The 13,074-nt window shown below is 37.6% G+C and overlaps 1 protein-coding gene across 2 annotated transcripts in view; it reads left to right on the forward strand.

Annotated features, from left to right (window-relative positions):
* The window catches only part of PIK3CB (phosphatidylinositol-4,5-bisphosphate 3-kinase catalytic subunit beta), a 193,288-nt gene that overhangs the window by 76,381 nt on the left and 103,833 nt on the right, over positions 1-13,074 (forward strand). The window contains exon 3 of one of the 2 annotated variants that reach the window (XM_082839733.1): positions 12,182-12,368. In XM_082839733.1, coding sequence (XP_082695859.1) covers positions 12,216-12,368 — 153 coding nt within the window. In that variant the 5' untranslated portion in view covers positions 12,182-12,215. Of the gene's footprint in view, positions 1-12,181; positions 12,369-12,943; positions 13,026-13,074 lie in introns of those variants that run through there. The other variant, XM_082839734.1, reaches the window with a different exon arrangement.

A 13,074-nucleotide genomic window follows, 5' to 3' on the forward strand; every position in this document is an offset into this window, starting at 1 on the left:
TAATTTCTTTCTTTCTTTTGTTCTTTCAGTTTTGTTGAGATATAATTGACATCCAGCACTGTATAAGTCATACAGCATAATGATTTGACTTACATACATCATGGAATGATCACCACAGTAGATTTAATGAAAATTTGTTATCTCATATTGACACAATATTAAAGAAATAGAAAAAATATACATTTTTTTCCTTATGAGAACTCTTAGGATTTACTCTCTTAACAACTTTCATATATAATGTATAGTAGTGTTAGTTATTTTCATTATGTGTACATTACATCTCTAGTACTTATTCATCTTATAACTGGGAGGTTATACTTTGGACTAACTTCATCTAATTCCCCCTTCCTCCCTTTCCCCCTCCCAGCCTCTGGTTTTCCAGCCTAAATTTCCATGCATTAGATTGTACGTATGATTTTTCCCTTTTTTACAGTTAACAGAATTCTAATTATACTTTTTGTACTGCTTTACATTTTACTCTATCCATATCATCTATAAACATGTCCATAGTATTGTACACGTATGACAGACTTCAGTATAAATAGCTGCTTAATATGCCATCAAATGGGTATATCATTGTTTGTTTAACTATTTCTTGATATTTGGACCGTTAGGTTATTTGCAAGTTTGTCACGTTTGTATGTTTTTGCTTTGTGTATGAAAATTTTCCTGAATTCAAGTTTTTAAATAGGTAAATTACTGGGTTAGTAAGTTTAAAAAGTTTTCAAGGCTCAGTGCATATTTGCAAATATTTTCTAAAGGCTATTTAGAGTGGCTCCTCCTCCTCCTCCTCCTCCTCTCCCTCGCCTCCCCCCTCCTCCCCTCCTCCTCCCCCTCCTCCCTCCTCCCCTCTCCTCCCCCTCCTCCTCCCCTCTCCTCCCCTCCTCCTCCCCTCTCCTCCCCCTCCCCCCTCCCCGCCCCCCTTTTTTGCCACACCACACTCCTTCTCCCCCCCCCCCCCCACACACACACACCACGCGGCATGCAGGATCTTAGTTCCCCTACCAGGGATCAAAACTATGCCCTCTGCAGTGGAAGCGTGGATTTGTAACTACTGGATTGCCAGGGAAGCCCCCACCTTCTATTTTAAGAGGATAAATTTGAATGTTATTTCAATATAAATGATAAGGTATACAGTACTGTTTTAGCAGTTATTCTTTAATAATTTGTAGAATTACTTTAGAGAGACCTTTTACATGGAATTACAGTAATTCAGATAAAATAACCATCTTTAACAAATGGAGTTCTATATTCAGTTTTTCAGTGTTCAGTATAATGCATACTTCATTGTAAACAAATCAGCAAACAAGGCTGATTTCTTGTCTTTGAACAGTAGAAGTGGGGGGAGGGGAAGGACAGAAACCCAGATAAATCAAAATCCCGTCACTTAAATTGTCTGTTATTGAAACCTGAGGGTTGAGATAATAAATGTGGTGTTCATGATAAGTGCACTGCCCCTTCCAGTTCTTTTATGAACATTAACCTGTCTTCTAGCTATATCTTATAATAGTAAAGAAATAAATACTAGGTAAATACTGTTGCATTTAATATTTTTAAAATATTCACTTTCAATCTCTCTTAAATTTTTCTTCCATGATTTTCCAAAGAAGTTTTTGTGTGAACTACTTGTTCATCTGTCTAACAGGTTTATGTTGGTTTCTACTTATCACTTGATTGAAAGAAGTAAAATCCTGTAGTTCTGCTGGCACATTGCTAGGGAAGTTGAGAATATCTAAACCCTTTCCTCTCTTTCTGCTAGTGAACAATTGACAGGATATGGGTTTGTAATTACAGTCTAAGTGTTTAGTTGAGCTAATTGTCACTACTGAAGTTCCTGTGCCCTCTGATAGCTTCCTTGAAAAGTTGTTTTCATAAGTAGTTTCATGCTTGTCCTCAGCCTTTGATCATTTGCTTAATGCTCAAACAAAAGAGTGATACCAGACTGAGGTACCGTCTTGTAGTCTTGTGCTTGCTGTACTAGGTTAACCCTGTGCTAGAGTCACCCTGTGAAGGATTGTTGTGCTAAGGCAACCCTGTGAAGAACATTTCCTTTAAAAGAAGGGGGAAAAAAAAAGGTAAAGAAAAAATAATTATAGAGTATGTTAATTGCTTGGAAATAAAACTTACTTCTGTCCTGGCTCTTTGTGTTACCTGGCTAATTTACTTGATTCATCTGGGCCTTAGTTTCCTTATCTTTAAAATAGGAAGGGTCTGTCACTCCTAAGGTACCTTCCAACCTGAAACTCTGAGTTACTTCTCAGGCTGGACTCTTGTGTGTGATGCTCCTATAAAATAAGGGTGACTAAGGGAAATAGGAACCAGAACTAGAATATATTTATTTTCAATTATGTAGCAGTAATTTCATTTTCTTCAGAATATCTTTATAAAAGATTTATCTGTTACCACGTGGTTTGTTATCTTATTTGTTTAGCAACAGTGTCAGTTTTAGATCAGATAAAGGACATACTATTTTTAATTACAGCACAGCACATTTTGTAAGTATACCCCCTCTCTCAATACTTACCTTAAAAGTTATGTGTATAGGGGTGGGATAGGGAGGATGGGAGCGAGGCTCAGGAGGGAGGCTCAAGAGGGAGGGGATATGGGAACATATGTATACATATGGCTGATTCATTTTGGTGTACAACAGAAACTAACAGTATTGTGAGGCAATTATACTCCAATAAAGATCTATTAAAAAAAATTGTACAGTACAGAGAAATACAGCCATTATTTTGTAATAACTTCAAATGGAGTGTAATTGAGTATAATATATAAAAACATTGAATCACTATGTTGCACACCTGAAACATTATATTGTAAATAAACTATACATCAATTTAAAAAAATAAAATTAAAGGTTAAAAAAAGAAAAAAATGTATATGTATACATATAGCTGATTCACTTTGCTGTACAGTAGAAACTAACACAACATTGTAAAGCAGCTATACTCCAATAAAATTTTTTTTTAAAAAGTGTTATGCAAGAAGCTCTTAAGTGCTACAAGTTACCCTGTAGTTTTTTGTTTTGTTTTGTTTTTTAAAGGAATTTTAAAATTAAGTAATTTTTGCCTGAGTTGGGTCATCGTTGCTGCGCGCGGGCTTTCTCTAGTTGCGGCGAGTGGGGGCTACTCTTCGTTGCGGTGCGCAGGCTCCTCATTGCAGTGGCTTCTCTTGTTGCGGAGCATGTGCTCTAGGCACGCAGACTTCAGTAGTTGTGGCGCACGGCCTCAGTTGCTCCGCGGCATGTGGAATCTTCCCAGAGCAGGGCTCGAACCCATGTCCCCTGCATTGGCAGGCGGATTCTTAACCGCTGTGCCACTAGGGAAGCCCTGTTTTGTTTTGTTTTTTTTTAAACTATGGACTTCATTTAATAATAGTACATTGGTTCATCAGTTGTATCAAATGTGTTGCACTAATATGAGGTAATAATAGGGGAAGCTGTGGGGGAGACTTTCTGCTCAGTTTTTCCAGAAACCTAAAACTGCTCTAAAAACAATTCTATGAATTATTTTTTAAAAACTGTAAATCATCAAGACATAGAGGAATGAGGCATCTCTTAACTTGGGGGGCCATTTTTTCTTTCTAAAATGTTAGAACTGGTGCACCTCTCTTTCTTTACTGATTAGAAAGGAACTAGGAGGAATTGAGAAGAGAACCATTATTCTCCTGTATCAGACAGAAATAAAAGTGAATTGTAGCCATCAGTTCCTTTATGCACACTCTAAGCTGGGAAATACAGGAGAAAAAAGATCCTTCTTTAACTTTTCTGCCAGGTAATAGATGGCTTATGTTCTTTTTTTATTTTTTTAATTTTTTATTGGAGTATGGTTGCTTTACACTGTTGTGTTAGCCTCCACTTCATAACAAAATGAATCAGCCATACACTCCTCTGTAGTTTTAGTTAGACTACCCCATCAGTATGTTTAGTAAGGGTCTTGAAAACTAAGAGCCAATTATACTGGCCTTACATTCCTCTGATTGGTTAGGGGGCTAAAGTTTTCTTGACTTAGAGCTTCTTTTACCCTTCAAGAATTAGCCAAAGATAACATAGCCAAATACAGGAAACACTATTGATTGTCAAGTAGAAATGTATGGGAAATTATGTTCATTATTGTTTTAAATACAGACTACAGTTAGGTCTAGTTGAATTGTGGAGACCCCATTAATCCTTTGAGAAATAGCAGGAATTGTCCTAGAGCAGGGGTTCTGAAACGACAGTGTGAAATCCCCCCCTATAAGATGCTTTTGAAATTTGTAGGGGGTGATATTGTTGTACCTGTTGCTGATACAGTGACTGGGGGAGGTGCTACTATTATGTAATGGTTAAAAGTCTTACTATTATCTGAGCCTAGATCTGAACTTTATTTATTTACATAAAAATATAATACACAGCATTTTTTACATTTTTTTTTTTTTTTTTTTTTTTGTGGTACGTGGGCCTCTCACCGTTGTGGCCTTTCCCGTGGCGGAGCACAGGCTCCGGACGCGCAGACTCAGCGGCCGTGGCTCACGGGCCCAGCTGCTCCGCGGCATGTGGGATCTTCCCGGACCGGGGCACGAACCCGTGTCCCCTGCATCAGCAGGCGGACTCCCAGCCACTGTGCCACCAGGGAAGCCCTACATGATTTTAATACATTAATTTTGGAAGATATAAACTTGGAAGATAAAGATTTGTAAAATCAATGGCACCAGTGGCTTTTATGGCATTTGATCAGTCTGCATTTGTAGTTGTCACATCCATGGTGATTCTATGTATAGATTCAAACCTCTGACTACTTCATTGTGTAGGGGTATGGTTATGTCCAAGTATTCACATACTGAAATATACAGTCTTATTTTCTTTTATTTTCCCTTTATATTATAATTAGGACATTATATGAGTATATTTTGAAATTGGCTATATATGTATGTAAATTATATGAATAATTTCATTTCAGATTTTTAAAGTATTTATAAAATACTTATTTAGAAAGAATATTGAATATGAAGATTGACAACCAGTCGCTTAGGTAGTATTTAACTTAAAGTACTTTGAAAACCTTGAGAAGTGGTCTAATAAAAGTGCTTTTATTAAAGTGACACACAAGTACAGCCTATATGTTAGGCTGTAATTACATGGTATATGTCTACCTGTAGTGTTTATAAAGTCTGACAACCATTCTAACTCAGTTATTAGTAAGTTATTAATATGGTAATATCAAGGTAGAAATTTATGTACCTAGACATAACCTTTCATTACAGTTCACTTTCAGTATCTACAGAGGTTTGATTCCAGGAGCCCTCACAGATACCAAAATCTGCTGATGCTCAAGTCCCTCATATAAAATGGTGTAGTATAAATGAATAAATACAGTCATACTGTGTCTGTGAAATTTTGATACGTGGTTGGTTGAATCTGCGGATGTGAAAGCCATGGATACAGAGGGACTACTGTATTCCCTTTGATAATTCACTCCTTTTTGAGAAAAACATTTCTAGGTCTCATTTAAACACAGTATAGCTTTTCAAGCATCATCAATATTTTGATGAATCATTAGAATCTTTCTGATGATTTTATGTCAAAAAGTTGATATTTTCAATATGAGAATTTTGTCCTTGAAACAGAAGATAGAGGGATAAACAGCAAGGTCCTACTATACAGCACAGGGAACTATATTCAATATCCTATGATAAACCATAAAGGAAAAGAGTATGAAAAAGAATGTACTTGTATGTGTAACTGAATCACTTTGCTGTACAGTAGTAGTTTACACAACATTGTAAATCAACTATACTTCAATAAAATAACTTAAAAAAATTAAAGATAGGGGGATTGATTTTGGAGATTGGTGTGATGTTGCTTTAGTAAGCAAAGAGCATGGTTAACTGTAAAGCTAAAGGATTAAACTTTACGATGCATTTTGAGATGGCAGGAGAGAAATACTTGACCCTTGCAATTTACTTTGCCAGTTCCTAATGCTATTTATTTATTTATTTTTAGCTGCGTCGGGTCTTTGTTGCAGCCTGCAGGTGTCTCTCTAGTTGTGGCACATGGGCTCCAGAGCACGTGGGCTCTGTAGTTGTGGCACGTGGTCTCCAGAGCGCGTGGGCTCTGTAGTTGTGGCACGTGGGATCTTAGTTCCCTGACCAGGGATTGAACCCACATCCCCTGCATTGGAAGGCGGATTCTTAACCACTGGACCACTTGGAAAGTACCTAAATCACATTTTTAAGGGGGACTTCCCTGGCGGTCCAGTGGTTAACGCTCTGTGCTTCCACAGCAGGGGACATGGGTTCGATTCCTGGTCAGGAACTAAGATCCCTCATGCCGTGCAGTGTGGCCAAAGGAACAACAACAACAAAAATCACTTTTTTTTTTTTTTTTGCGGTACACGGACTCCTCACTGTTGTGGCCTCTCCCGTTGTGGACCACTGGCTCCGGACACACAGCCTCAGTGGCCATGGCTCATGGGCCTAGCTGCTCCACGGCATGTGGGATCTTCCTGGACTGGGGCACGAACCTGCGTCCCCTTCATCGGCAGGCAGACTCTCAACCACTGTGCCACCAGGGAAACCCAAAAAATCACTTTTTTAATGATCCAATATAATTGTTCTAGTGATTTGCATAGAATTCGAATTCATTCATTCAGACAGAAGTAAATATTTATTGAGCCAGAAATAGTAGGAGGTTGGGAAGCTCTCACTAAGCAACAAGCTTCAATATAGTGTGCTCCTGCTTTGACATAGATATGCCCTGGTGCTTGAGTGCACAGAAGAGTATTGGGGGTGGATTCCAAGAGTCTAGAAGACTAAGAGTTGGTCAGGACATACGTAGCTGAGGACCACCTAGGGAGAGGGATGATAGGTTAAAGGTAGGAGGCAGGAGAGAGTATGGGAAATGCTGGCAAGTATCAGCAGTTAAGCAAGGCTGGATTAAGGATAGTATGTGTGGGAGTGTTGAATGACATATCTAGAAAGTAAGAAAGGTAGGGGCCCATTAATTCATTCTTGTAATTCATTTTAGGTATGACTACTTCATCAAGAAATTCTTAAATCTGCCATAGTGGTTTTGCCTCTAATACCCAAGAAGTTTAGAATTTGAATCTGGGGAGTTGATGCTGTTGGGTAGTGAGGTACAATATGTCTCCTTGAAAAGGCTGCTGCTCTGGGCTCCAGAGTCTCAGGAAGTCTCATCATTTCCAGTTGTCTGGTAAGGGTGAGGTCTCAGAGTTTTTGTTTTTATAATTTCGTGCTCCTGTATTACTATGGATATTCATCAGGTGATTTGGCTTCAGTTATGAGAATCTTGCCAAAAATCTATGCTGAAGAAACCAGGGGAGTATACAGGTTTATCTTGATTGTAATTCTGTGACAGTTGGCTGATGTTTCATAAACTCATCTCAGTTTTAAATGCTAACTTTAGTTTGTCCTGTCAGCTTTTGTTGACAACTCCTAACTCATGTAGTACTTGGTGTTCAGGAGATGGCTTTTCCCTGTTTGTCTTTGCATGGTGGTATTTTAAGGTAAGCAAAGCATGGTCTTTAAAATTAGATGTAGCATGTTTTCGTTCCTCAAATATTTCTTGAATGCCTAATACTTGGAAAGTTGAGAAGCTCCTCCACTGAAGACAATCTCTAAAGGCTGTTCTGCAGTGATTTGCCTAAAGCGTTTCTAGGATCAGCGACAGTTAATGACATCTGTAGTAACTTTGTGTAATTTTGTTCTTGTCTGTGAAAGTTTATCAGTTTAGAATTTCTACATATAAACGTATAATGATTTTTCTGTACACTGTGGTGAGAGACAGTATTTTAAGAAGCATGGCACAAGACCTCAAGGAGCTTACAGTCAACGTAATGTGGTTTATTATGGTTAAATGTCTCGGACTCTTTTTATGGTGCTTTAGTAGTCATTATGTAGAGTGTGGTGTTGGGCTCACCCTCTAGAGTTAGACCCAACTTCAAATCCTAGGACTGCTGCTTTTTATCCATGAGATCTCAGATTTTCTAAGTCTCAGGTGCTTCTTGAGGAGTAGTAGTATTACCACAGGGTAGTAGTAAGGATAAAATATAGTAACACATGTAAGACTTTATTAGAATGCTGACACATAGTAAGTACTTACCTTTAGGTGTTATAAATTCTATTATCCTGTGAGCTTTTTTTTTTTCCTTTTTTTTTAATTGTTGGAGTAGGGATAATACTGTTTGGTCTTAAGTTCATTAAACGATTACAAATGGCTACTATCTGCTAATCACTTTTGGGGAAACAAAAGTAGTTGAATATATGTGGCTCACAGCTCAAAAGAACTAACAGTTTTTGAATTAAAAAAATTAATAAATAGCAACAAACATGGAGCTTATTATATTCCAGGCATTCTTTACTCAGTGTTAATAAGTATGCTATGAGGTAGTTACTGTTGTTTTCACCATTTCACAGATAAAGGAATTTAAGTAGGAAGAAGGCATATGATTTGCCCAAGATCTCTCTGCTAGCGAGTGATGGAGCCAGGTTTTACAACTAAGCTGTTAGACTCTGAGAACAAAATATTTAATCGTTGTTCTGTTCTGCCTACAGAAACAAGGCTTGCACATCTGAAAGATTCAGGACCCTTATGACAGTGTCAGTGTGGTGGATCTAGGCTATGGGGTGTAAGACTTAGGAGGGAGGAATCAGTAACGGCCAGGATGTTCAGTAAAGGGAGAAAGCTGTCATTTAGCAGAACTTGCAATGTGTCAGGCTCTCACATATTAGCTCCTTCATTTGTCACCGTGTTCCCAGGAGGAGCATTTTATTATGAATCCCTTTTTTAGTTAATGGAGGCTCAGGAAGTTTAAGTGACTTACCAAAATTCACATAGCTGGTAAATGGTATAGATGGGATTTTTTTTAATCTTTTATTTTTTTAATTAATTTATTTTATTTATTTATTTTTGGCTGCATTGGATCTTCGTTGCAGTGCACAGGCTTCTCATTGCAGTGGCTTCTCTTGTTGTGGAGCATGGGCTCTAGGCGCGTGGGCTTCAGTAGTTGTGGCACACGGACTTCAGTAGTTGTGGCTCGTGGGCTCAGTAGTTGTGGCTCACAGGCTCTAGAGCGCAGGCTCAGTAGTTGTGGTGCGTGGACTTACTTGCTCCGTGGCATGTGGGATCTTCCCGGACCAGGGCTCAAACCTGTGTCCCCTGCATTGGCAGGCATATTAACTGCTGCGCCACCAGGGACGTCCTTAGATGGGATTTAACAAAATCTTTTTTACGAAAATAGCAAACATATACAAAAGCAGAGGAGTAATACAGTGTACTCCTCATCACCCAGATTCAGTGAATACCAACATTTTGCCTCTCATTTCATCTATTTCTGTCACTTTTAAAAACAGTTTTATTGAGGGATGATTGACTTAAAGTAAACTGCACATATTTAAAGTGTATAATTTGATATATTTTGACATATGTACACACCCCTGAAACCATCATCACCATAATCAAGGTAAATAAACATATCCACCACTCCCAAGAGTTTCCTTGTGTCCCTTTGTAATCCCTGCTTCTTACCTTTTCCTGCTTCCCTGCCCTCTCCCACACAAGGCAACCACTGATCTGTCACTATAGACGAGTTTACCTTTTCTAGACTTTTATATACATGGAGTCATACAGTATGTACTCTTTTTGTCAGGCTTCTTTCACTCAGCGTAATTATTTTGAGATTCGTCCACATTGTTGAATGTGTCTGTAGTGGATTTTTGTTTGTTTTTGCTTTTTTGAGTGTGTAGTATTCTATTGTATGAGTGTACCACTTTTTAAAAAATTCATTCACTTGTTGATGGACATTTGAATTTTTCCCAATTTTTGGCTAGTATAAATAAAGCTGCTATGAACAGTTATATACAAGTTTTTACATGGATATATGCCTTCATTTCATTTGGGTATATATTTAGAAGTGGGATGACTTGATCATATGGTAGGTGTATGTTAAGAAACTGCCAAACTGTTTTCCAAAGCAGCTCTAGTGTTTAACATTCCGATCAGCAGTGTATGAGAGTTCCAGTTCCTCTTCTTCCTTGTCTACACTTAGTATGGTTGGTCTTTTTAATTTTAGCCATGTAAGAGGTGTGTAGTGGTGTCTTACTGTTGTTTTAATTTATATGACTAATGATATTGAGCCCTTTTATCATCCATCTATCTCCTTTGATAGCCTCTGTTCAAATCTTTTGCCATTTTAAAAAAACTGAGCTGTTTTTCTTTTTTTATAAACAAATTTAGGAATTCAGGATTTCTTTTTTTTTAAATTTTTATTTATTTATTTTCGGCTGTGTTGCATCTTCATTGCTGCGCGTGGGCTTTTCTCTAGTTGCAGTGCGCCGGCTTCTCATTGCGGTGGCTTCTCTTGTTGTGGAGCACGGGCTCTAGGCACATGGGCTTTAGTAGTTGCGGCACGTAGGCTCAGTAGTTGTGGCACATGGGCTTAGTTGCTCCACGGCATGTGGAATCTTCCTGGACCAGGGCTTGAACCCATGTCCCCTGCATTGGCAGGCCAACTCTTAACCACTGCGCCACCAGGGAAGCCCTGAGCTGTTTTCTTATTATTGTATGTTGAGAGTTCTTTATGTATGCTGGATACAAGTTCTTTATATGATTCGTAAGCATTTTCTCCTGTCTGTGGCTTGTCTTTTTATATTATGGACAGTGTCTTCCTTTAGAGCAGAAGTTCTTAGTTTTGGTGATGTTCATTTTATCAGTTTTTTATTTTATGAATTGTGCTTATGGTGTCGTATCTAAGAATTCTTTGCCTAATGCAAGATCACAAGTTTTTCTCCTATGTTTTCTTCTAGAGGATTTACAGTTTTAGCATTTACATTTAGACCTACAATCCATTTTGAGTTTATAATTTTTGATGTGAGATATGGATTGAGCTTCATTTTCTTAGCATATGGATGTCTAGTAATTCCAGCACCATTTGTTGAAAAAACTTTCTTTTTTCTCATCGAATTACCTTTACATCTTTGTTGAAATCAGCTGCCCATTCACGTTTTCAAAAATGGAATAATTTAAAGCAAATGCCAAGCATAGTGTCATTTTATCCCTATATATATATATACTTCATTATGTGTCTCTGACTGATAAAGACTGGTTTTTAGAAACATAACATTCCATTATTATACCTCACAAAATGAACAGTTTCCTTACAATTATCTGATATTTAATCCATATTTAAATTTCCCAGGTTGTTTCAAATCAGTCTCCAAAGTTGACCAATAAAGGGTTTTTCTCTATCTTCATTGTCTCACATTTGTATATATTTCATGTGTTTCAATCCATGGATGTCGTTATTGTTTTTGATGCCCCAAAATGCTTCAGGTTGGTGTCTGTCTCTTTTGACACGATACTTGAATGTTTTGAATAAGTGGGATTTGAACCTTGTTTTGTTTTTTTTAACTTCAGTGCCCATGTTCTTCCCAGGATTATTGTTGTGCTTTCTTGAAGGAAGCCCTTAAGGAATAGATGAGACTTAAATGGTCCAGTTGAAGGGTGCATTTGTTGGAATAGTGGTTTGGTACGGGCAATGTCAACATATCTGTGAACATAGGTCTAGCAGCAGGAGGCAAAAAGCACTTGTGGCACAAGAGCCTGGATTGTGGAGTAGTCAGAGAAGCAAAGGAAAACAGGCCAGAGTCATAGCATAAAGCGCCTTGCCAGCTGGTTTGGGGGATTTGGTCTTTTTAATACTTTGGTGGTGGGTCATGGGACTAAGTTCATGACATTTTATTTCTCTCGTGAGCTTGATAGAAAATTATTTTTGAAGGAAGGCCCTCTTGATTGCCATTTTTCATGGAGTTTGCCAAGAAAAATTTGGTTGAAGAAGCGGATATCAATTCTCTAAGTAAAGTCTGGAGAGAATCCCCTGTTGAGTGGTTGTTAACTGGATTTCTCAGGAGCCTGTACTCCTTAAACCTTTCATCTTTCACATAATAAGTCATATACTTATTATGTTGAATTTGAATCAGTATGGTATATATACATAATTTATGTAGTGATAACCAAAAGTATTTTTAAGTTATGGTGGCTTACTCTTGCTTAACTTAATTGACCTCCTGTTACATTGTTGGCTATATTGAAATCCAAGGACTAATTATGGATTGGTGAGCTTTATCATGTTTTAGTATAAAATTTGGCTAATTAATTCACTAAGTTTTACTTACTGATTTCTAGAACCCCATGGTTATGAGTGTGCTTCCGCTTCATAATGCCTCCTGCTATGGCAGACATCCTTGACATCTGGGCAGTGGATTCACAGATAGCATCTGATGGCTCCATACCCGTGGATTTCCTTTTGCCCACTGGGATTTATATCCAGTTGGAGGTACCTCGGGAAGCTACCATTTCCTATATTAAACAGGTATGTTATCAGGCTGAATTTCTATAAACATAGCTTACTTACTATATCACTTAGGGGAAAATGTTCCTCCATTTTAGAATGTTATTAATGTAAATCATATGGTAAATTTGAGAGAAGTTTATAAGTCATTATATTTTAAAGATTTTGATCCATACTGTGTCTTGGATCTTGTTTATTGGCTATATAAAACATTCTCATTCTCACTCCCACTCACTTTTAATTTTTAAAAAATCCACGTGTGATACCTGAATGAAGACAAATTAGCTTATGTTAGCTAGTTTGAAAGGCTTGTTCAGGTTATCAAAAGGAATTTGACATTGTTCTAGAAAGTTTTATTTTGAGGTACGATCTTTGTATGAATTGTCTTTGAGCTTATCACGTTTATTTTTCCTCAAGTGATTTTTCGTTGGTTGTCTCTTCTCTCCTTTTCCTTCCCTTTCTAATCCCCATTTTCTGTCCCCATCCCCACTATTTTTCATGGTCACTCTGGGGGAAAAAAAGGTTTTCTGCTGTTCAGTAGATTTTTTTCCCCCAGTAATCAATGCTGTGTCCTCATTTGAAAGCAAATTCTTTCACATAACAAGGCTTGCATGTTTTGTTGGATGATTTTTTTCAAGCAAATTGATGAGTACTATTGATTTGTGAAGATTATGACTTGTAAGTAAAATTATTTTCCTAAACTTTCTCTTTAATGTTTTTCAAATAG

The sequence above is a fragment of the Leucopleurus acutus genome (genome assembly GCF_964270905.1).
Source record: "Leucopleurus acutus genome assembly, chromosome: 5".
NCBI classification, from domain to species: domain Eukaryota; kingdom Metazoa; phylum Chordata; class Mammalia; order Artiodactyla; family Delphinidae; genus Leucopleurus; species Leucopleurus acutus.